General features: G+C 39.5%; 1 protein-coding gene across 1 annotated transcript; it reads left to right on the top strand.

Moving 5' to 3' along the window:
- The first annotated feature begins 3069 nt into the window (after nt 1-3069).
- On the top strand, nt 3070-11743 carry LOC148351463 (gap junction alpha-1 protein-like). The gene is made up of 2 exons (XM_088355257.1): nt 3070-3194; nt 7483-11743. Exon 2 carries the CDS (start codon nt 7491-7493, stop codon nt 8610-8612), a length of 1122 nt encoding a protein of 373 aa, XP_088211383.1. The 5' UTR covers nt 3070-3194; nt 7483-7490; the 3' UTR covers nt 8613-11743.
- Nucleotides 11744-25921: the final 14178 nt, after the last annotated feature.

The following is a 25921-nucleotide window of genomic DNA, read 5'->3' as shown; positions in this document are numbered from 1 at the left end:
ATTCGAGGCGACGTTTTTTTATGCTGCCATCTAGCGTCTGGGTAGCGCAAACCAAAGATACACCAGCACGCTATGGCGGCACGCTATTCTAGCAACGCCTACGTAGCAGCCATGTTGGTCGGGTCAACGTCCCCGTTAAAGCATTGCATCTACATTGAAATCAAATCATAACTTGTGTATTTACAGACCATTTTCATTTTGGTCACTTTTTTGTCAACGTATTAATGAAAAATAATTATAAATAAATATATATTACGTTTTACCCTGACCACTGTTGTTACTATATGTTTAAATTATTATTGTGTATGCTATTTGTTTAATCTGGGGGACGAAACCGCTACCCCCAAAACAGCCTGGAGAGGGATGGCTACCGCCAGTCTGTAGCTGTCAAATACACCACCTGAAGTAAATATCAGTGAACTGTGAATACATGATCCAATTCTCATAATTTAAAATATTTTAAAAAGTAACACGTTTTAGTTGACCAAGTTTTCCACATTGTCATGGTTGGCATTTTAAAACACTCTAATGATTGTTTTCCTGTTCCTGATGGTTACTCTTTGCCACTGCAGAGGGAGCTACAACACTAAGTTTTAAAGAGGTCCTTGAACATCTCTCTCCATGGTCAGTTCTTTCGATCTTAAATTTCGACTTTTGGACATGTTTTACAGACATACAGCCTGTGTGAAGAACGTTAGTTAGCGTGGGAAAGCCAAAAGAGGAGTTAACTGTCCATGTTGCTGGGAAACAATCCCAGAAAGAGAAGGACTTGAGTTTTTGAAATGTCAGAATTGTAGGTGTTTAAGGGCAGATTGCAAGATGCATTTAGTGATGCTATGCCAGGGATGGGCAACTATTTGGAGTCAGGGGCCGCATTGGGTTAAAAAATGGACCAAGGGGCCAGTTCATGAATAAATATTCATGGGGTTATCTCCATGGTAAATTTGGTTTTATATTTGTTTTAAACTAGATTGTTTTTTGGAATTGGTTTTGAAACCCTTACAAATAAAACCAAATCATATATGACCCTGTTTTAAGCACTCAATTTAATATTAACCACACGGGTCGTAGGGGCACCTTTTCTTGTGGTGGCAAGTACAGCCCCTCCCTCTCTAGACCAATAAATGTTTCCTCCCGGTCGCGTATTGGGCGAATGTATATACCGCTGATCCTTAGTAGGGTCGCTGGGGTGCGGGAGCCCATCCCAGCTATCCTAGGTCAGTGGGCAGGGGACACCCTGAATTGGTTGCCAGACAACTCACTTGCACATTCATAGCTCGGGACAATTCAGACCGGCCAACTAACATGAAATGCACGTTTTATGCTTAATGGTAGGTAGGGAAATTTGCATTTACTTTACACAACATTGGCCTCAATTAGATGAAGTTCACATGATTGTTGGCCATCTTGCCGCCACAGGTACCTTCTAACTTCTCTCATTATTTTTCTCTTTGCCTCTCTCTCTTTGTCTCTCTTTTTTTCTAGCATGTGGGCCCAAGCCTAAATGAGTTTGACACCCTTGCTGTGGATAAATAATTGCAAGGGAGGCGTTGGCGAGCACTAGCCAGTTGTTCTGAGGGATTGTGAAGAATAGGTACAGTCTGTTTGAATTGGTCAAAGTCAACAAAATTCCTCTGGCCAAGCAGTAAGCGAAAGACCCGCGGGGCCTGCACCAGTTTGTTGCTACTTTACACTGAACTCTTCCAGACGATTGATGGACTCCTTCTTCTCAAAGGATTGTTCTCGTTCACCCTTTTCGAAATACACGCGAGTCGCTTCTCTGCTCTGACTAAAATGGAGGAACAATTCAATATTTAGGATGTATGGAACACACCATCATTCCTGTAACAAAGCACATCTACAGTATATCATTCTAATATTACACTTTAGCTTGCGCTGCATAACTTGGTAACCCGAGTAGTGATCAGTGTTGGGACTAAAGTGTTATGGAGAAACGCAATTACTTCTCTCCGTAACGAGTGCTGTAATGCAATTTTGCAACTCAACTGTTGTTTCCATATGAAGCGTTCTACTGTTACTTATGACATTTTTCAGTACGCACGTGAACACTGATGATTGTGGTGCAAAGGCTAAAGAAAGGAATTTTGATATTTTAAGAGAAATACAGCACCCAACGAAGGTATTGGCCCCCAATAACTTTTTTCATATTGCCAAATTTCAGGCTTCAAACTTTAAGCTAAAAAAACTTTGTGGGTCAAATACAAAGCGGTACATTTTGGCGGAAGAGTAACACTGCACATTAAAACACCATTTCCACTGTCAAACATGGTGATGGAAGCATCATGCTCTGGAGATGCTTTTCTTTAGTGGGGAATGGAAAAAATTGTCAAGGTCGATAGTAAGATGGACGTCGCCAAATACAGGGCGTTTCTGGCAGAAAATCTGTTGGAGTCTTCGAGACACCTAAAAATGGGAGGCAGGTTCAACTTCCAACAGGACAACGACCCTAAACAGAAAGCAACATCTACAATGAAATGGTTTAAAACGAACAATATGAAAGTGTTGAAATGGTCAAGACAATGTCCAGACCTCAATCCCATAGAGCTTATTATGGAAGGATCTGAAAAAATGATGTGCACAAACGATCACCAACAAACCTCAAGACACTTCAGCTGTTGTGTAAGGAAGAACGGGCAAATATTTCTGTTTCAAGGTGTGCAAAATGTATAGAGACATACCCAAAGAGACTCGTGGCATTGATCACCGCAAAAGGAAGTTGTATTTACTCAAAGGGGATACTATTTTTTCAACCCCTACTTTATAATTTTTATTTGTTAGCACAATATAGAATGTTAAATATGTTTGGTTTCTCTTCACGGTTGTGTTTCACGTGTTATAGATAGAAAGAAACTCGAAATATTTTCCAAGAATCTACCAGTCTGAGGCCTATAATATGCCAATATGGCCCAAAAATTCTTCGGGGGCAAATACTTCTGCAAGCTACTGTAAATATTGTAAATACTCAATATCATCAAACACATAACTGCAAGAGGACCATTGGTCTAGACATGAAAGCCAGGTCATATGACTTCCTCCTAAAAGAGAATCAGGCAATACTCAGAAGTGTTTAGTGTCTGCTGGGAAACTTGGACGTCAACCTATCCTGTGTGTTGTCCAATTATAAAAACTGAATGAATTCTCTTGGCTTACCTTTTTTCAGCATAACTTTTGAGGTAGGGTTGGAATTTCAAATCTTACGTTTAATAACGTCAGCTTATAATATTGTCCGCAGAGGGAGATATACTAAGCAGTGCTTTTGACTCATATACCGTTTATATTTTGTGAATTTTCCTAGGGGAAATTGTGCTGCATTTGTTTAGTCTTTACCACCAATGCCACTCTTTAAAAAACTTGTAGGGATGTCCGTGTGTCATAACTACAAAATAGTTTGTTATGTGGTTCACCTCATTTGACCTATTTTGTTTGTTTGTGGTTTTTTTTTGGGAGGGGGGGTAGGGGGGATGGGTGCTTGGCCACCACGAGTTGCTTCTTTGGGATCATTTTGGGAACATCTGGTGGTCATTTCTGGCACCCAAGACGAACAAAGCCTGTATGAGAGTGAGGGCTTCAGTATATGATGAAATAAGTTGAGAATGAAGGCAATCTGCTTGCTCTATTACTGTCACAAGTCCCATCAAAGATACAAAGAGAGCAGCATGCTAGTCTCTTGCATCACTATCGAGATAATGACTTTCGTGAATGGACGCAGTCCACTCCCCCATGATGTCACTGACGTCTTTATTGATATTATGTATGGAGGACCCATCCTGTCATAATATATAAACATACATACATTAATCAGTTCAACAATAGTGACATGAAATTTAATGTACCCTGTAATCGGCTTTAAGTTTTCTATCTATTAGAGAAGGGGTGCTATTGAATACACTTTCTTCGACCCACTCCCTTTAAGGCGTTCTGTTTGATTTAAGTAACATATTAGTGCTACATCGATTGCAACCTGGTCTTCCTTTTTATTTTTTTATTTTATTTTATTTTATATTATGCTATCATTATTTTATATTTTTATTTTTAAGTGTATTGTTTGTTAATGCAACACTTATTGGAAGGGGCATTACATGTGCGGTCCCTTCTCAAGGTTGCTTAATTTTCTTCATGCTGAGGTTTATAGTTTTTCCTTGCTCTCATGTAGGTTTTATATCAGGGGATGGTGTAATAATAGTCTGTAGTCCATACAGACCTTTGAGACTCCTTGTGATTAGGGCTATACCAATAAACATGGTCACATATAAATGTGTACACAAAGAATATAGCTGCCTGAAATTTATATATAAATAAATGAATGGATACGTAGAAAAATATCTATGAATAAAAACCTAAGAATATATGCCATATTAATACATGAACAAATAAATAAATAATGTCATACCTAAATATATGATATCTGCAATTTATTGATCTATTTAAATTTGCGGGCCCTTCTCAAAGTCTTCATTTCCTCATTCTGAGGTTTTGAGTTTTTCCTTGCCAGGGGATGGTGTAATGCTATTCCGTGGTAAGTAAACCCTTTGAGACTTCATGTGCGTCGCAGATAAACATGACTTGACTTGATTGCATATGGCGTGGAGATAAAATGCTTCTTATGCAATTTTCCTCCGTGTCGTTCCATTTCTGTTTTGCTCAAAATCGGGAATGGTGCGTATTTTGACGAAGCACCGCTGATGGAGAGGATTGTTTGGTCCAGTATATAAAGAGCACAGTCTTGCCTACAGCTTACAGTCAGGTGTCACACCAACAGACCCTGTTTTGGCCGTATGTCGCGAAGGAATCATTTAGATGGAAGGTCAATAAAAATGTAGGTTCACTGTTGAGACACTTTTTGATTAAAACCCATATTTATAATTAGCCCCAAAACTCTAGCCAAGCACACAGAACAATTTGATTGGGTAAGTAGTAGGGGTGGGCGGAGCTATGCACACATTGCAGTGTTTTTGTAGTATTTTGTCATAATTGTATTTTGTTGTCATTGTAGATTGTCTTCTTTGTACTGTGCTGACTTACTTTGTGATTGTATTTTGTCATGGTAGTTTCATGGCATTTTGTCGTCATTCTAGTTGTTCTTCGTTGTACATTGTCGTCATTGTACTTTGTCGTCGTTGTACTTTGTTGTTGTTGTACTTTGTCGTCGTCATATTTTGTCGTCAAATGTTGTCTTCATACTTTGTCGTTGTACTTTGTCGTCTTATTTTGCCATAGTATTTTGCTGTTGTATTTTATTGTCGTTGCATTTTGTCGTTGTTGTATTTTGTCACAGTTGTGATCTGTCACTGTAGTATTTTGTTGTCATTGTATTTTGTCATCGTTGTAGTTTATCGTTGTTGTATTTTTTAATCGTATTTCGTCGTCGTTGTATTCTGTCGTCATTGTATTATATCGTCTTGTACTTTGTTACCATTCTACTTTATCATCGTATTTTATCATTGTTGTAGTTTATCTTGGTTGTATTTTTTTCATCCTGTTTCGTCGTCATGATATTTAATCGTCGTTGCACTTTTGTCGCCATTCTATTTTATCATCGTAATTTGTCATTGTATTTTGTGGTCGAATTTTGTAGTTGTGTTTTTTCGTCGTTGTATTTTGTTGTTGTATTTTGGCGTCGTTGAATTTTGTCCCAACAAAATGTTGGCTTATTGATTTATAATCCTTGATCTGCCCCCTCATTTGCACATCATTTTGTTGTGACAAAATACAACGGCAAAATACATGGACAGAATACAAGGACAAGATACATGGAAAAAAATACAACAACAGAATACAACGACAAAATAAAACAGAAAAATAAATAGCAAAATGAAAAAAATAAATTACAAAATGCATAAATAATTTTATAAACTGAATTTTACAACGAGGTATTATGTGATTTATTTATGTGTCCAATTATTTGTATGGCATATATTTATATGTATTTATCTATTTACATTTTACCTATTGCAAGATCGGTCCCCCATAATTATGGACTATAGATGATTAAATCCCCAAAGTCCTTGAGATTGTATGTTAGGGACATAAAACTAATTTGTGGAGCATGCCACATCAATGCATTTCAATGTCTCAACAAGTCATGGAAGCTCCTTTTATAATAATTGATGGCAGTCGCATTATATTGATTATTTTCTTAACTTTTACAATCTTGAGAGCTTATACATTTTTTATCAGAGACACTCCATATCCATTTTGTTTCTGGGCTTCAAACCACTTGAAGATCTCCTTCTCCATTTCTGGGTATTGGCTGAAACGTTTACTTTTATTTCTCCAGGCATAGTGTATTACACAAATAATTCTATAAAAATAAAGACCGAAATTCAGCACACTTTTAACATACGTTCTGCGCTCACGTTTGCTCTATTGATCTCCTGTAGGTTTTTTGTTCCTGTATAAGACTCAACCACATCCCGATGTGCTCCCTACCATTTGCTACTGGTGATAAACAACCAAATATGCACATATGTAAATAGGGTGGAAAATATCTACATGAGGAGAAATCACACATACTCTGTGCTTGAGACGGCGCCATCTAATATTATTGAGTTGTATTTTGTAGGTAAATATAGACACACTTCCGAGGCGTTTCCGGATCGCGAGATGTATGTGACAATGTAAGTGAAGGGATAATGCTCATCAATAAGAGAACACAATTGTTTATGGTTTGCATTAAAAAAGTAAACGAGTAACATAATTACACCTAAAGTTGTAATGAAAGTAAAAATACAAAATTGTATTAATAACACGTGAGAGCACAGTAATCCTTTGCTGTATCACGGTTTGCTTATTGCTGTTTCATCACTTCTCGGTTTTTGATCGTGTATTATGTTCTGCATTCTGATTGGCTAAAAGGAGGAAGCTGCTTGCTATCACCCACTAAGTTGAACCTCTCCATTTGCTAAACTTATTTTAGAGCCACTTGCGGGTCTCTGGCGCTTCCAAGTGGCTTTACCAGACGGTAAATGCAGTTTTACAAAAACGTTTTACAAAAAGTCCAGATGATGGCGGCAAAGTATTATGTAAATTAAATTGGATCGGGTCTTTAATTAATCCATACAGTTGTGCAATAAAACAGCAAGTTTATTTTTAAAGTTATAGTTTGACACGGCAGAGGTTTTTTTGCAAAACAAAAATGTGTATAAAGTACAATTATTTTTTTTTGTCAAAAAAATAATTGAGCCTGTAAACCGGGTTAGTTTTCAGTAATAAACATGTCATTAATTAGGTAAAAAAAGGATTCTTATTCACGGGTATTGACAATTGGAGTATGTTTTTGGAAAGCAACCCCGGCGAAAAACGAGGGATTATTGTACGCGCTACCGAGAAAAGTAATTGCGTTCCTTTGTAACGCATTAGTCCCAACACTTTTGCTCAGACTATTTCACTAGGCTTGTTGTACTCTAGTATAATTTACAAAAATTATCATGACCTTCCTGATGTTTTCTTTTTCCATTCAAGTCTACTTGATGATGGCTGACTGGAGCGCCCTTGGCCGTTTGCTGGACAAGGTGCAGGCCTATTCCACTGCAGGCGGGAGGATTTGGCTTTCGGTCCTCTTCATCTTCAGAATCCTGGTTCTGGGGACAGCAATAGAATCCGCCTGGGGAGACGAGCAGTCTTCCTTCACATGCAACACACTGCAACCTGGTTGCGAGAATGTCTGCTACGACAAATCCTTCCCAATCTCTCATGTTCGATTCTGGGTCCTCCAGATCATCTTTGTTTCGACTCCCACACTACTTTATCTGGCTCATGTCTTTTACCTGAACAGGAAGAAAGTCAAACTAAACAGGAAGGAGAAAGCGCTGACTGTTTTGAAAAGCCACGGAGGAGATGTACACCTCCAGCTGAAGAAAATTGAAGCGAAAAAGCATAAGTATGGCTTCAATGAGGAGGGCAACATCAAGATGAAGGGGCCACTGCTCAGAACCTACATTGTCAGCATTTTCTTTAAGTCAATGTTCGAAGTGGGCTTCCTCGTGATTCAGTGGTACATATATGGTTTCAGCCTGGCGCCGGTCTACGTCTGCGAACGGGACCCGTGCCCGCATACAGTGGACTGTTTCCTATCCCGGCCCACTGAAAAGACGGTCTTCATCATTTTTATGCTTTTTGTCTCACTGGTGTCCCTGCTGCTGAACGTCATTGAGCTCTTCTACGTCGTCTTCAAGAAGATCAAAGATCGTGCCAAGAGTCGACATCAGGCAGCCCTCTATCCTGGCCGGGAGCACTTGACTTTGACCCTTACGAAAACCATCGAGTCGTCTTCTTCTTCCTCACTGTCATCGATTGAACCTCCACCATGTTACAAGTTTGCCACAGACAACAAAAGAACAGACTCCTATGACGCTGGAAAGCAGAACTGGGCCAATCATTGCACAGAGCAGAAACGCCTAAGTCATATGGGACGAAGCAGGTCTATTTCAAGCCCCAGTTTGAATTATCCTGACCATAGCCCTAATCTCAACCTTATGTTCTCGTCAGTTGTCCAAGAGAAGCAAATCTTGCCGCTCAAGGGTGCATCGCCTAGCAGCCTGGCCTGCAGCCGGGCCTGCAGCCGGGCCAGGTCTAATGACCTGAATGTCTAAACTTATCTTGGGACACTGTAAACCAAGTTCACTTTGGAACAACACCTTGTAATCTTTAAAAGAAAGACTCAAGAGATATTCAGTTTTTGATAGTACCATGTACTGTCATACCTTACAAAAGGGGTATCCAACGTTTTTCAAGCTGGGGCTACTTTTTGACACTAACTCGCGCAAAGGGCACACAGTTTTATATGCATTCATACAAAATTATTTATACAAAAGTTATCCTCCTATTACTATGTTGTCACAATGTTATTGCCAGGGTAATTGTTAAAAGTAGGTTTAAATAGACGTTGTCAATCACTAATAAAATCAGGAGCCTTAGTTTCAAACTTTAACTCTAGCCCCAACCTTATTTTGGAACCCTAAAATTGCTTTAAAACCCTAACTTGGAGCCCGATTCCTTGCTCCTAACCCTAAGCCCTACACATAATGCTAGCTGTAAACCAACTATTTTTCAATCCATAACCCTGGGTCTAAATCTATTTTGGAACCCTTTGTTCAGTTTAGAACCCTAGTATGGAGCTCAAACCCTAGTTCCTTAACCCTAAATCCACACCTTACTCTCACTCAGTGTAACCTTAGCCCAAACCCTTTTTCAGAACCTTAAATTCAGTTTAATACCCTAATAAGGAGCCTGAACTTTAGTTTCTAACCCTATCCCCAATCCCATTTTGAAACCATGAAATACGTTTTAAACCCTTATTTGAAGCCCAAACCATAGCTCCTAACCCTAGACCAACACCTAACCTAAGAAACACAGCAACAATTTCAAGCCTTTACAAGTAATTTACCTAACTTTTTTCAAACCCAGCACTGGTGAGCTTTTTTCAGAACAGGTCTGAAGACACCTCAGCTGTCCTTAGGAGGCACCCTGGGGCACATAGGCATCACATTGGAGATCCCTGGTATAAATGCTGTCTTTTTACTGTGTTTAAGGGTTGCCTCTTTCTAGCATTGTACCGAAAGACATTGTATTGGAGCACACTGTACAGTGCCCTTTTACTTTATATTTGCTTTTCTTAGCAAAAGCTTCATTAAGAGTTGCTGACTGAGCTTATTTTGTTTTGTTCCGAAATACCCCCATATTCGGGCCATTACATTTGGCGTGGAAACTAATAGAAACAAGATTGTATTCATAGTGTTTCAAGCTTTGCTTCTTACATCCAGTGTGGGGACTCAGGTGTTAAAAAGGAACGTGTTGCTGGAACACAATTATTTTTCTCACTAGCAAGTACTACAATCCCGATCCAAACCGTACCCAAAGTAAATTGAATGCTGTTCTTGAAACGAGAATATGGACGGTTTTGGTCTTTTTTAAAGGTAACACGCTGAAGCGTTGTCCCCAACAAAAATAATCACTGCAAGTGCTCCTAAAATTCAGTAATCTAAGTTTTAACTCACAGAAATAGAAAGTTTTTATTTTTGCATCTTAGCTGGAAAACAGCTGGGACAATAGCATTTGGTCAAATGTGGTCACAAAATTCCCACCCTATTTACAGATGTGCACAACTAAACATTGTATTTTACACATTTTTCTAAGGGTATGTTTCCATTTGGAGACGACCAGTTTTCAGCTCTTAGACCTCTGCAACCGTGTATTTTACGAATTTTAAGACCACGTGAAAGAGTTGTAAATGTTTGACTTCTCTTTACAGAAGTCAAGCAATGATTTTGCACACTTGCACATGACAATGTTGCGTAAAAAATGAATCCCGAGTTTCATTAAGCATGTTTATTTGCTCTGATTTGAATACACATCGTAAGTATGAATGAGTTTATATTGGGAACTTCATTGGCTGACCAACGTGTCACTCCTGGTTGAAGATTTAGTAGGTCATGTCCGTTTCCTCAATACAGTTATTCATAGGCTATGGCAGGCTAAGGACAGTGAAAAAAAGCTAGCAATTGGTCGAGATTGGGGTCAATCAAAAGTTTTAGAGACTAACGGCCATGTTGGAAATCGGTTCACAAGTTTATTTACTTTTAAACCGGAATTATGGGGCAAAGCCCATGGATTACCACAAGGATCGTCAAACGATGCAGGAATGCTTTTAGGCTGATTTTTTTTTCATCTGTCGGCATTATCGTGTATTCTGGACTGTCGTAAATGGAACATGTATGTAGAGCATAGTTTCATCTGCTGAATATCAGATCACGTTATTGGTGAGCTGTGCCTGCTTTATAGTTTTCGTGTATCCTGTTTCAGACTGATGGTGGTTTCTCTGATGAGTATATTTTGAACTCATATCTTGAATCCCAGGAGTTTGCACTTTCCAATGATAATTGGCATGACGTATTTCAGAGACTGGTGACATTGTGACAACACGTTTTGTTTATCAACAGTCTGACGGAACATTAAGGGGTTGATCAAATTTTGTATTTTTACTGCTGTTACTACGTGGTGCGTTACTCCGATACCCTTTAAATGCAGATCATAAATTATTATTGAATACTCATGCATTGTTTCACACAACCCTCGATCAGCCGTAAGCAATATCTGAAGTGTGTGCATGTTTATATTTACCGAAAAAGTACAACTGAATACAGTTATGGTCGCGTCGTCACAAGAACAAGAACGCTGAATTTCTCCTCATGGAGATATTGTCCCTACCGTATAAACTCACATCTAAGCTGAATATACAAGTATAGAATCCTGACATTATGGGGTCAGAGTATATGTGTACATATGGTTGTATGTTACCTGTCGTGTAACGCCTACAAATATATATAAATATGGTCAAAAATGTTAAATATAATGCTTTTTGTATTGTTGGTATAAGACAGAGGTTGGCAACCCAAAATGTTGAAAAAGCCATATTGGACCAAAAAATACACAAATGTGTCTGTAGCCGCAAAAAAAATAAATGTAAAGCCTTACAGATACAAGACTTATATTGAATCCAAGTATGTTAGCTATATAAGCTTACAATCAAAATGACAAAGCTGGATGCAGCCCATCCTTTGGCGAATGATTCACCATGTGACTGCTCTGTTGTTGAAGTTTAACGTCATTACAAAATTAATGAATGTGTGTTTCATTGCTTTTGTGCAATTAAAGAAATGTAATAAAGATAACACATTTTTGACTTTTATTTTGAGGATTCGAAAAAACAACAACATCATGGAACTAGCATAACATACCCCAACGTGCAACAAAAAGAGTGCAATTAATTGCGGCATGCGTTTCTAAAATATAAAACAGCGGCCTTTTGAAAAGGTCTAGTATATAAAATGCCGCAGGGCAACACAGTTCTGAGGTCATGGGATCTAATCCAGCTACCAGCCTTTCTGTGTGGAGTTTGCATGTTCTCCCAATGCTTGCGTGGGTTTCCTCCGGGCACTCCGCTTTCCTCCCACATTCCAAAAAACATGCATGTCCGTTTGCTTGTGTCAGGATTACTGATGCGAAGCACCTGAATCGGCTCTTTTGGTGCCAACTGCCTCGGACACTGATTGGCTGCTCATCTCTTTTTGAACCCCCGTCTTTCTGTCACCCGTTGTCAGTCTGTCTGAGAACCTCAGCCCACGCGAGGCAAGCCCTTTCAACCCTGACTCTATCCTGTCCTTATTCCTGTTTGACTCCCGTCTCCGACCCCTTTTCTGAACTTGATTACATTTCTGCTCCTCCGTCCCGGCCATCGACCTGTTCTTACCCCACACTCGACACTGCCTTCGCTCACCACAGAAGTGCCACTTCCGTGTTCGGAGCGATCCCGTGACCAACGATCACCGGATCATGGGTGCAAGCCTTTTCCTCCTTCTAAATAAAGCTGAGAAAACAAACGCAAGTGGGTCCTGTCTCCGTTTCTGGTCTCTGACAGATTGGCTTCTCCAAATTGTCCCTAGGTGTGAATGAGCGAGTGAGTTGTCTGTCTTTGTGTGCCCTGCGACTGACTGGCAACCAGTTCAGGGTGTCTCCATGCCCACTGCCTGAAGTCCACTGAGATGGGCTCCAGGACCACCGCAACCCTACTGAGGATAAGCGATGCAGATAATAGATGAACGGATGGATTGTATATAAAATCCAATTGAAACAGTTGCAGTTTGATTTTTGTGTAAGTTAGTGCATGTGTGAAACTCAGAAGCATCCTCCTTTCTCTTTTGACACCAATCCAACACTCAACCTTAGGCCTAAGTCCAAATAATATCTCTAAGTGTCATTCCAAATATATACTGACAAAATCAGAAATCACCTTATAAAAACAGCTACTTTGTTACTAAATAACTGCCTATGACAAGTTTGTGTTCTTACTCGTTCAATGTGACTTCTGTGTTGAAATTAGGAGTGTAGTGTTACACAGTTAGTGACCCTGCCCGTTTAAATTGCTCCACTCGACTTTAACACAGAAAACGGTAGAGGAAGGAAAACTAGCAGAGGTGAGATGCGCCAAAATAGTTGAAATGTAATATCGATTCTAGACATTTCTACAGCATTGGAAGAGGTTAGTGCTTGTGTCATGTTTATAACCCTTAATCGACCAGGCCGCCAGGACTTTTTTGGGCCATGAAAGAGTCAGAAATTATGTTGTTAGGCATTACTTTTGGCCCTTTTTTCAGAATAACCAAAACTTTTAGCAGCTGGCAATATCTATCATAATTCTCAGTTGAGAAAATGTAAAAATAGTTGAAAACGAAAAACAACACAAAAAAACGGTCTTGGATTTTTCTGGATTATAATGTAGAAGAGACTACAACTGAACATGAGCGCATACACAAATAAACTGGAAATATGAACTGTTATAAACATATACCAAAGACGTTTTATAGTCTTTCTCTCTCAATTGCCCATCTAATGTCATTTTTTTTTTTTTACCAAAAGCAGTTTTATGCGCCTGTGTGGTATATGGTGGAACAATTCCAGGACACAGAGACCCACATCATTCAGGAACCATTAGTACCCCAATTAATTGCATCTTTGACAATCAAAACCAATGAAGTCATGTTCAAAGTATTCAAATGTTTTTTAAGTGTTTACAAATTAAAAAAAAATGTTTTACAATTTCTTGCCTGTGAATAGTCCCTTGCCACACGTGGATGCCTGTGACATACCATTGTGGGAAATTGCTGCTGCCTTGTGGGTGTTTTGGAGAACTACTTTGATTGAACTTGATTTAATTTCTTTTATAGGGGCCACAGAGTTACGGTAATAAAAATAGCGCTTGTCAAATGGGGGCACCGGCGCCCCCATGGTACTAAGAGGGTTAAAAAAAATATATATATTTTCCGCCTCCATCTTTTTCAATTTGTAAAGGGAGCCAGTCCGTAGCGCAAAAGAACTTCACGCGGCTCCTAAGCCGTGGGTTGCCGACCTCCGTTATAAAAGTCAATTTTTGGTTTTCTAAAAAGAGTATTAGAGTGGGAATCAGAAATTCAACCACAATAGGGAGTATGACCCCCGTGCATGGTACGCTAAGTTAAGCTAACTTCCAGTCTTATGCAACTATTAGCCACAATAAGGAATGCACAGAAACAAGTAATCAGATTGTGTTACACGACCGCGATTCGAGAATCAGGTCTGTTAAAAACCTGTTGAATGTATCCATCAAGTTTTGGATAGGAAATGGCGAGCTGGACAATGAGAAATGTAAAAGAAAAGTATTTTTTTGTCTTCATATAATCATGATGATTTTGTTAGGATATGCACAGCTCCTGGACATTTCTTTTCAATGTGTTTTGTAACTAATTTTATGTTTGAATTGCTGTAAAAAAATAAATTAAGGTTAACGTTTAATATGAGTTCTGTTTATCTGTTTTTGAGCTAAAGTTTATGCTAATCACTGAGTCAGGTTGAAGAGATTACTTATATTCGTCTTCAGTAAGGTTGTGTATGTGTGTACTTGTGTTCGGATGGGCAGTAATATTGTAAAGTCCATAAAAGACATTCTTTATAGCAAAAAAAACAAGTAAAACATGATTCTTCATTAAGCTGATTGATTTACAAGATTATTTGGAATCTGTTAAGTGAATAAAGTAATTCAGTGAAGAATTGTGTCTGCAAAATTAAAAAAAAGTAATATTCTGTTGAATAAAAACAACTATCATCCACCATCAAGAATGCACGTAATGACTTGTTTTCCTCTAAAATAGGACAAACTATGTGAGGACTTTAACTGTAGCAAATGGTCGGCAGCACATTGGGAGGGGTCAGAGCTTATACAGGATCGAAAAACCAATGGGAAATCCATGTGGGGAACGTGAGCACTGAATTTACGGCAAAAGAAAAAAAGAGGGAAAAAATCGTTTTGGACAGAACCTAAAAACGGAGAAGGAGATATTCGAGTGGTTTGAAGCCCAGGGACAAAATGGATATGGAGTGTCTCAGCTAAGTGTTCTTTGCAAGCCATTAAGATTGCACAAGCCAAGAAATACGAAGGTTTCACTGCTTCAACAGGTTGGTGTTTAGCGATCCTCATGTCTTTTTTTTCTCCGCAATGTTTTGTGAATTATCATGCTTTGTGTTTTTCTGCAGCAGACAACACACAACAAATGCTATTAGGAGACAGGGTGCGGAGGGTTTTGTGTGTGTGTGTGTGCATTGGCGTGACTGTGAGAGCGACAGTGATAAGCTGGCTTATACTGTCAGTTAAACAGTTGGGCAGGCTAAGTGTCCATTAAAACAAATTGCGAAGCACGGTCACAGCTACTATTTTAACGACTCGTTACATTGGAAAGAAATTCTGCATTTAAAACGGTCTCTGAAGAAAGTGAGAAGAGGTTAAAGAAAAGCTGATCATCGGCGGTTGGTCTGTGGATTGTTATTGGGTGCGTAATGAGACTCTGGGGGAAAGCAATAACAGGGTGCTAGTCCGGCCTACTGCGGCTAGGCTACGTAACAACTCTCACAGACCATTCCTGCCAAGCCTGTATCTCACCAACGCCAGATCAATTTCCCTTAAAACGGATGACCTGGACTGCAACTCATGGGAAACCGCAACATTCATCATATACAACTACCTGTCTGTTCTTTTCTTTTCAACTGACTCGAAAACTGAACAGAAAATGTGGGTCGGCACCGGTGACTTGGTACTTCCTTTTAAAAGTAACTCAGTTATCCCCTGATGACTGACACCCGAAGTAGCCCGTAACTCTCAAAGTACTTATTTAGTTGCGATTCACCTTATACACGCACATTGAAACCGATTAAAAATAGCCACATCATAAAAACAATAAAATAAAACGTGTACGGACACACTCGCTACTTCGCGCTTTTGTTATCGCTGCCTTACGGATTTTCATGGTGCAATGTGTTCTGCATTCTAAATAGGAGAAGATGCTTTTTATCGGCAACAAAGTTGGACCTTTCCAAACGCTAAACCTGCTCGGAAGCCACATAAAGGCTCATGGCGCTTCCAAGCGGCTGCCGGAGCTTTATCTAAAATGTTTGATAATGTAAAAATATATGGTTTAGGGTAAATGCCATTTTCCATAACGACCACACGATGGTGGCAAAGTATCATGTATAGTGAAGTGGATTGGGTCCTTAATTGATAAAATTGTGGAATTAAATAGCAAAACTATTTTTGAAATTATAATGTAACAGTACAGAAGTTATTTTTGTTTGTTAAACAAATACTGTGAAGCCTGTGAATCGGGTTTGTTTTTGAGTCAATTCTTTGACGCATAACAACTTCTTTTTAAAGTAACATAAGTAGTTACTTTCCTTAGTGACTAGTTACTTTGTCTAAAGAGTAATTCAGTGACTAACTCAGTAACTATAATTAATAGTCCTTTTAAGTTACGTGCCTAACACTGATTGTTATGTATATTCACACGTTTTTAAAAGAATACTTCCCAGAAATGGAATTCTCTTTGCAATTATCTTCCCGGGTTTCAAAACCCTGGAAATTCTAAACCTCCAAAGGAAGCAATAAAGAGAATGTTCACATTCCCACGATCCAACTTTGTGTTTATTTTGGTGAATTGCAAAACAATAAAAAATATCCATCATCAACCTAATAAAACAATCGTCTTTAACTGTCATAATGTATGGTCTAGATGACAACTACAGTTCTAGTGTGTCTCTCTGCCTGGGCCAAGACTAGCTGTGATAAATGGTAGGCCGCCAGTCCGTGCAGAGGTAAAGAAAAATGAAGCAGCTTGGCTACGGAGGATTTGAACATTGAGAGTTAAACATTCCCAGGATATGTTTTCTTCTACATACAGCTGTATATCTAGGGTGGGCTTGTAAAGTTTTTGGAGGATGAACCCATGTGGGGTGGCCAAGAACTGCTGGCAGACGTGCTCCAAACAAAGTTTTGCATTTAAAAAGAAACTAGTTCCAGTAGCAAACAAAGATGTGGGCACAAAGCAACTCACAAACTGTTCAAACAAAGAACTAGAAACAAAAAAACAAACTTGACAATGGTTGAACTAGAAACACCTCAACTGGTAAAGCAATAATGCAGGGAACAAAGAAACCAGAAACAAACAAACTAACCTGACATAAAGGTGGATACCTGCCCTATGTTCCTGCTCGAAGCCTTTGCTCGGAAAATGCTAGTCTACGAGTGATCCCAAGAACCAAGAAGAAATCCGCAGGTCCGAAAGTGTTCTCCATTCGGGCGAATACTCTGCCCTCTGGGACTCAACCTGAAACTTCAGTAAAACCGTTACATCTAGGCTTAAAACACACTTGGATTCTATAGCTCATGAATGACCTTCAGTACATTTCATATTCTTGATGTCTGTGTATTGTTTGTTGATGCCCTTGCAACATCCATTGCAGCCTGGCCATCCTGGAAAGGGGATTTCCTCATATTTGAATTTCTTCATGCTAAGGTTTTGAATTTTTCCCTGTCCTCATGAATGTTTTAGATCAGGGTATGGTGTCATAATAGTCTGTAGCCTGTACAACAAAATGAGACTTCTTGTGATTAATTGCATTACAAATAAACATGACTTGACTTGACTGCATATGGCGTGGAGATAAAAAGCTTGTTACACAAATTTGCTCTGTGAAGTTCCAATTCTATTTTCCTCAAAGTCAAGATTGGTGCGTACATAACCGAAGTAACGCTGATAATTAGAACTCCTTGAAGGGCACAGACTTGCCTACCATTTACAGTCAGGGGTCACACATACAGACCCCGTTTTGGCTGTAAGTCGCTAAGGAATCCTTTAAATGGACGCTCATTAAAAAATGTAGGTTCACTGTTGAGACACTATTTGATTAAAACCCACAGAACAAAACTGTAATGCCGCCAAAACGCTAGCCGAGCACACAGAAATATTCGATTGGTTAAGCAGTAAGGGTGGGCGGAGCTATGCACACACAGCATGCTTCCTTCTCTCTCACACGCACCGGTGTGCTGAAGGTATATACTTTCAAAAATCTATTGTTTGCAGTTTTTGTGACATTTTTACAAGAGAACTCTGCTTTCACCTTGGTTTCAAACCATTGATTGCGGGAAAAAATGAATGTCAAACCGAGCCTCAATAATCTTAAATAACTTCGGGAGAAAGATATGTTTAAGTGGTATATTTCTTGATATGGAACACAGGCCCCGGCATTATTCTTATTTCATAAATTCTATCAAATTATCTAACATCACACATATAAAAAAATGCACTGAAAGAAAGCTTTTCTCTGGAGATCAGCTTTGCCGGTTTTGCTTAATTTTGTCTTAATGTATATAGTCTGGCTCTCACACACACAAAAAAAAAATCAAAATATTTTGTTATTATGGCCCTTTCTGTAGAAAGAGCAGCCCTTCTCTCGCTCACCCAACGCCCTCTGCTATTTTCCAAGTTTATGCCTGAGTCATGACTGACAAGCATACTTTTGGCACATCTCCTTACCTAGCCTGCTGCTGCATCCTGCCTGCGAGGCGGAAGAGAGGGACAATACTACTGCCTAAGAGATGCTAAAAATGACAGAGGCAAACAGGAAGGGCAATGAGGTGTGGACCTCTTTTTTCAATTACAGAAAAGGACAATTCCAGGCGTAATTTGTGTGGTAAAGTTGTCCGCTACTGTGACAATGACACAAATTTACACAAACACATGAAAAACCTACAGAGAGCAATGAGCTGTAACCAAAAATGTTACTGCTCCCGAACAAAAACCTGTAAAGCCGTTGTCCTTATGGAAACAGAGCCAATGAAGGACAATTGACACTGCAATACAGTACTGTTTTTTTTCCAACATATTGTCAAATGGAAAGTATTTTAGTTCTCGTCTTGATATTGTCAAAATGAAGTATTTCTATTTTTTGTTTTTATGCTGCAAAATCAATTTTCTATACTGTCAAAGTTGTCAATGTGATTATTTCATTTAGTGCCTAAAATATTTGTGCTGTGTTTATTGTGGTTGAACACAAACTCAAGGGGAGGGGGATCAATTGTTCAATGATCATGACATTTCCAAGCAAAAGGTATTAATCGATACCACCCTGTATTTACTTGCATCCGACCGATAGCAAAATTCACAGTATCGCCCCGACTGTATACAAGAAGTATGAACTATCAAGCCCTTTTGGTGATTGACCTGGAATATCACTTAATACTTTTATTTCTGTACAATTTGTTTTATCAATGGTCCGAAAAAAGACACTAACAGTCCAAAGTGATATTTAATCACACTCTCTAGCCAACTGTGACATTGTAAATCAGACAGAGATTTTTTTCTCTCTTTCATTTCTCTCTCTTTCTCTCTCTCTGTTATACTATTTCTTTAATCCTCACTTTCTTTCTCTTTCTTTTTTTCCTTTTTTCTTTCTCTCTCTTTCTCTCCCTCTCTGTCTTCCCCTTTCTTTTCATTCTGCCTTTCCTTCTCACTCCTTTCTCTCTCTCTCACTCTCTCTCTCGCTCTCTCTCCCTCTCTTCCTTCTGTTTACCGCTCTCCCCTCTTGCGCTCTCTCTCTCTCTTTTCTATACATTCTTTTATTCTCTCTTTCTTTCTTTCTCTCTCTCTTTCCTTCTCTCTCTTTCTTTCTTTCTCTCTCTCTCTCTCTCACTCTCTCTCTCTCCCCCTTTCTTTCTTTCTTTCTTTCTTTCTTTCTTTCTTTCTTTTCTTTCTTTTCTTTCTTTCCTTTCTTTCTTTCTTTTCATCCTCCCTTTCCTTCTCACTCTCTTTTTTCCCACTTTCTCTCTCTCGCTCACTCTCTATATTTCTTTCTCTTTAATCTTCCAGTCCGGCCCCTAGTCAAGTCATATTTTATTTATTTTATGTTATATAGCCCTCAATCAAAAAGAGTCTCAAAGGGCTGACAAAGAGTCTCAAAGGGCCCCTATGAGAATCTATTTTCTTCCATGAGCTCGGATGAGTTTAACACCCCTGATTAAAACAAAGTCCATGTCGAATTTGGGATCTGCTTCGATATGAGTTGAATTGGTTTGAAAAATGGAAGCCCGATTTTGTGAAGTTGTCCCGAGCGGTGCATGGAGTTCTCCAGAAACCTCGTTTAGACTGATGACCTCGGCAGACCTCCCACTGGGGGCCTAAATATTTTTAGACATGTATTGTTTATGTCTTTTTAACTTCAGTAGCTTTAGAAGTAAATTCTTGAGAAATTAGAGCCCAGAGGTATTTGTTGACATCCCTCATTAAATATAGGGCAATATAAACTCAAGTGCAGTTCATTGAAAGTGATAAATCCCTCTGGAGGGAATCATTTTATGGCCCATTTTCAACAACTGTGCACGCAAGACACGGCTCTCCAGCGTTGCTGAGGTTGGGAGTTTTGTAAACACTGATGTGAGATATGAAGCTAAAGTACAAGAGTTTGTAACATGGACTTCACTTGTCTGAGGCCAGGAAGCGCTTGTTCGGTCCCATGCTCTTGCTTCGAAAAGATGGACATTTTTACCCCCACAGAAAAGCATTGCAACATAATTTCCACCTTCCTTCATCCTTGTCACTATCCTTCATCTTGGACACCAAGACGTTGAGGGGAAACGGACCCCCGAGGATATTGTAGTGCCGGGGTGTCAAACTCATTGGAGCTCAGGGGCCACATGGTAGCAAAAGAAAACATTCCCACGGGGCCAGACAGGCAAATTATAGAAAAAAAAAAAGAAAGAAAGAGAGGGAGGGAGACAGAGAGAAGGAAGGGAAAGAACAATTCAAATAAATAATAAAAGTAAGAAAGAAAGAAAGAAAGAAAGAAAGAAAGAAAGAAAGAAAGAAAGAAAGAAGGAAAGAAAGAAAGAAAGAAAGAAAGAAAGAAAGAAAGAAAGAAAGAAAGAAAGAAAGAAAGAAAGAAAGAAAGAAAGAAAGGACAAGGAGAGAAAGAAAAAAAATACCGCTCCTGTTAAAACACTAGTTAGAGGCTGAAAACCGTAACCAGAAACCCAATGAACAATTTGAAACCTAACTGAGGCCTGAACTCTAACAGGAAACCCTAAAACACTTTAAAAACCTGATTTAGAGCTAAAACCTTAATTTAAAACCTTAGTTGAAAACCCTAGAAATGCTTTTAAACCCCAGTTTGAGGCCAAACCGCTTCTTCAAAACCTTGGCTGGAAACCCATGAAATGCTTTGATACCCTAGTTTGAGAACCCTGGATGGAAACATTGGAACGTTTTAAAACACTAGATTGAGGGTGAAAACATGCTCTGAAACCCTAGCCAGAAACTCAATAAACAATTTTAAACCTAACTGGAAACCCGACAAATCCTATAAAAAAATATTTAGGGCTTAAACCTTACTTTAAAACCCTCGCTGAATATCCTAGAAATGCTTTTAAACCCCAATATGAGGCCAAACCCTATTTTAAACCCAAGCTGAAAACCCTAGAAATGCCTTCAAACCCTCGTTTAGGGCTGAAACTTTACTTCAAAACCCTAGCTGAATATCCTAGAAATGCTTATAAATGCCAGTTTGAGGCCAAACCCCTATTTTAAAACCTTAGCCGGAAACCTTAAAAAATGCTTTTAAACCCTAGTTGGAGGCCCAACCCCTTCTTTAAACCCTGGCTGGAAACCCTAGAAAAACCCTAGTTTAGGACTAACATCTTACTTTAAAACCCTAGCTTAATATCCTAGAAATGCCTTAAAACCTCAGTTTGAAGCCAAACCCCTACTTTAAAACCATGGCTCGAAACTAGGTTGAGTCCCAAACACAGGTTGAAAACCCAAGCTGGAAACCTTGGAACGCTTTAAAACCCTAATTTGAGCTCCAAACCCTAAAAATGTTTTAAAACCCTAGTTTAGGGCTGAAACCTTAGTTTCATGCCCCAGCTGGAAACCTTCTAAATGCTTTAAAATCAAAATTCAAAATGCTTTAAAACTCTAGTTTGGGGCTAACACCTTATTTTGAATCCTTGGCTGGAAACCCTCTGTTTTCCATTTCTGTCAGATAAGCACAATGCTATCTGATTCAGAGAGTTTTTTCCCCCCAGTTTATTAGATTCGGTATTTGGAACTTCCGTGCCATTGCTCCCACGTTACAGTGTTTTAGGCTGGCGTTGACATATCTGATGTCATAATAAATGGAGTGTGATGATTGTGGAGACCTCACAAAGACATTCACTGACTTGAATAACAAAGGTTACAACGTTCAGTTTTTGTGGGCAAGGGGGAGGTTGATGTTGTGGTTAACGTCCCCTTGTACACACTTACGCGAGGTCAGATTGCTCACTGTACTTTCTTTCTTTCTTTCTTTCTTTCTTTCTTTCTTTCTTTCTTTCTTTCTTTCTTTCTTTCTTTCTTTCTTCAACGTACGTATAAGTCAGAATTTTATGCAAAAGGTCTCTGGCAGGAGTATGGCAGACCCAGAGTGCAAAAATTACTGACACTTAATAAATACATACCATTATATAATGAAGCACATAATGGTGGTTACCCCACTCACCAAGTTAAATCTATCTAATTATATAATTCAATGTTTATGCTCTTTTTAATTTATTTTGCAGTGTGAGGACTCCATCAATCCATCCATTATCTGCACTGCTTATCCTCAGTAGGGTCGCGGGGGTGCTGGAGCCCATCCAAGCTATCTTCGGGCAGTGGGCAGGGGACACCCTGAACTGGTTGCTCGCCAGTCGCAGGACCCACAGGGACAGACAATTTGCTCGCTCATTCAGACCTAGAGACAATTTGGACCGGACAATTTACCTGACATACATGTTTTTGGAATATGGGAGGAAACCAGAGTGCCCGGAGGAAACCCACGCAAGCACGTGGAGAACATGCAAACTCCACACAGGAGGTACGAGCCCATGACCTCAGAACTGTGCCGCAGACGCGCGTACCACTCAGCCGCCGTGCCGTCATGCGGGGACTCACTTTTTCAAAATGGTACAATTTTCGGGATTAAAATCCTAGAGGCCCTTTTATACTTGTGGCGCTGACGTCAGCGTCAAACTGCCAAACGTGATTGCCCATCAGGCTCTCCTCGGAGAGCGATGCATCCAATTGCAAATGGACAATGTTTGGCACATTACTGAAAAAGAGAAATGAGTTACGGTTACTTTTTTTAAGAAGAAATTTTGTTTACCGCCCATAATACTGACACCAAAAAGTAGCGTGTTACTCTAAAAGTAACTATTATAGTCACAAATTACCATATATATACTTGAATGGAAGCCAACCCACTAAAACTGCTCTAAAACAAGTCAAGTCAAGTCAAGTCATTTTTATTTGTATAGCCCTTAATCACAATTAGTCTCTAAGGGCTTCACAAGTTATTACATATAAGATTAGGTTACTCGTATGCTATAGAGTAGAAGTGAGTTTTAAGCCTAGATTTAAACATTTCCACCGAGGTTGCAGATCGGATCTCAGGGGGAAGAGCATTCCACAACACCGGTGCCCGGATGGAGAACGCTCTCGAACCAGCGGAACACTTCTTGGCTCTTGGGATCACCAGGAGACCGGCGCTCTCGGAACGAAGGCTTCGGGCCGGGACATAGGGGGAGATCAGATCTGAAAGATATGAGGGGGAAAGTCCATGTATGATTTTGTATAGTAGTAGGAGAACCTTAAAATCGCATCTTAGGCTAACAGGGAGCCAATGCAGGTTAGCCAAAATTGGGGTGATGTGATCGTACTTTTTTGTCCTTGTTAAAAGCCTCGCTGCAGCATTTTGTACCAGCTGAAGACTCTTGAGTCTGGTCATCGGAAGACCGGAAAGTAGTGCATTACAGTAGTCGAGACGGGAGGTAACAAACGCATGAATTATGATTTCCGCATCCGACTGAGAAAGTATAGGACGAATTTTAGCAATGTTACGGAGATGGAAGAAAGCGGTTCTAGTAATTTTCTTCACATGTGTTTGAAAGGACAGATCAGGGTCGAAAATGACACCTAAATTTTTAAGTGAGTCACTCTGTGTGATGTGGCAATTGTCCAAGTTCACTGCGGTTTTAGAGAAAAAGTCACGGGACTTAGAAGGACCAATAACTAACATTTCAGTCTTTTCAGGGTTAAGACGCAGGAAATTGAGTGACATCCACTCTTTTATCTCAGTGAGGCAGGCCTCCAAAGTTCCACAGTTTAGTGTGGCAGATTCCTCCATCGGGGGATAGAGTTGAGTGTCATCTGCGTAGCAATGGAAACTGATATTATACTTACGAATAATATCACCTAGTGGAAGCATATAAATGCTGAAGAGAAGGGGGCCAAGCACTGAACCCTGCGGAACACCACAAGTAACACTAAATGGCTCAGATGTCAATTCGCCATATTTAACGCAGTGTGTCCTATCTGAGAGGTAGGATCTGAACCATAATAGGACGCTTCCTGAGAGACCAATCCATTTTTCCAACCGTTCTAGCAAGATAATATGGTCCACTGTGTCAAATGCAGCACTAAAGTCCAGCAGCAGCAAAAGTGATGATGTGCCCGAGTCCATTGCCCGTAGGAGATCATTGGTTACCTTAATCAGAGCTGTCTCAGTAGAGTGGTTAGCCCTGAATCCTGATTGCATTGATTCAAAGAGATTGTTCTCGGACATGAAATCATTCAGCTGCTGTGCCACTACTTTTTCAAGTATTTTAGAAAGGAACGGTAGGTTTGACACAGGTCTATAATTACATAAGTTTTCTGGATCTAGGTTGGGTCGTTTCAGTGTGGGTTTAATGACAGCGGAGCAGCTGGAACTACACCTGAGGCGAGTGATATGTTTAAAATATTTAGAACTGAAGGTGCAAGAACGCCAAAGAGACCTTTGATAAGTGAACCTGGAAGTGGGTCGAACTGGCAAGTCGTCGGTTTGGCCGTATTCACCATCTGTTTAAGATTTTCGAGTGACAGTTCACTAAAACGGGACAAAATACCTAGACAGCCACCATGTCGTGCATCTAGAGATTTGAGTGCTTTAGTATGTGTTGAATTAATACTGTCTTTAGCAATCTCTTCCTGTATGCTTTGATCTTCTTAGTAAAGAAGACCATTATGTCGTGGGCAGAATGGGTGGAGCTATCTGGGATAGTCTGTTGCCTTGTTAGCGATGCTACAGTGTCGAAAAGGACCTTGGGATTGTTCTTTTGTGACGCAATCACTTTCGAAAGGTAGGCTGATTTTGCAGAGGCCAGGGCCGCTTTATACTTCAACAAACTATCACACCAGATTTGATGGAAAACTTCAAGCTTGGTAGCGCGCCATTTTCTTTCAGATTTCCTGCATTCTCGTTTAAGGGATCTAGTTTCATCATTAAACCAAGGTGTGCGTCTTTTAGGTCGTGATTTATGCCGGATGGGCGCAACTGAATCCAGGGCATTGGCCAGGGTAGCGTTAAATTCATTTAGGAGTGGTTCGATGGAGCCTAAAACAGCCACATGATAAAATAAATAGTACAAATTGTGTACACCAACCTGTGGAAGCAGCAAAGCCTTCATTTTTCTTGGCTAGAGCAATCTTAAAAGCTAGCAAATGAACACTTAGCGGTGACATGAGCCAGGAAAGTAGTCAAACTTTGTGTAGCCTGCTCTAAGTTCGTCACAATAGCAATAGAAAAGTGTAATCAGCAATAAAGTAGACATTAGTCATACCGTATTTTCTGGACTGTAAGGGGCACCTAAAAACAAACATCCAAAAGTGCGCCTTATAATCCGGAGTGCCTTATAAACTGGAAATACTGTAAATACAATCAGAAATCAATATTTACAATAAAATGCTCCTACATAACCTCTTATGAAAGTGTCAAGTTAATTTAGTGGTTTATGTTCCACAAAATACGTATTTTTGTTTATTTTTGTTTTTTGTTTTGTATGCAGTTAAAGCAGTAGAATTTTTCAACACACTTGGTATTCTAATTGTCTTGTCTGATACAAAGCTTTTTGTCGGGGGTCCTAATTAAATATAAAGGGTCTGGGTAATATTAATTTTTAACAGTAAATATTGTAGAGTAGTACACATAATATTTT

The sequence above is a fragment of the Urocampus carinirostris genome, chromosome 15 (assembly GCF_059441175.1).
Source record: "Urocampus carinirostris isolate Australia breed hairy pipefish chromosome 15, RoL_Ucar_1.0, whole genome shotgun sequence".
NCBI lineage: Eukaryota > Metazoa > Chordata > Actinopteri > Syngnathiformes > Syngnathidae > Urocampus > Urocampus carinirostris.
The sequence above is the reverse complement of the archived record's forward strand: the minus strand, read 5'-3'. Positions and strand labels throughout refer to the sequence as shown.

What these genes read in the sequence shown, in the direction of transcription:
- LOC148351463 (XM_088355257.1), top strand. Translation starts at nt 7,491, where the DNA reads ATGATGGCTGACTGGAGCGCCCTTGGCCGTTTGCTGGACAAGGTGCAG.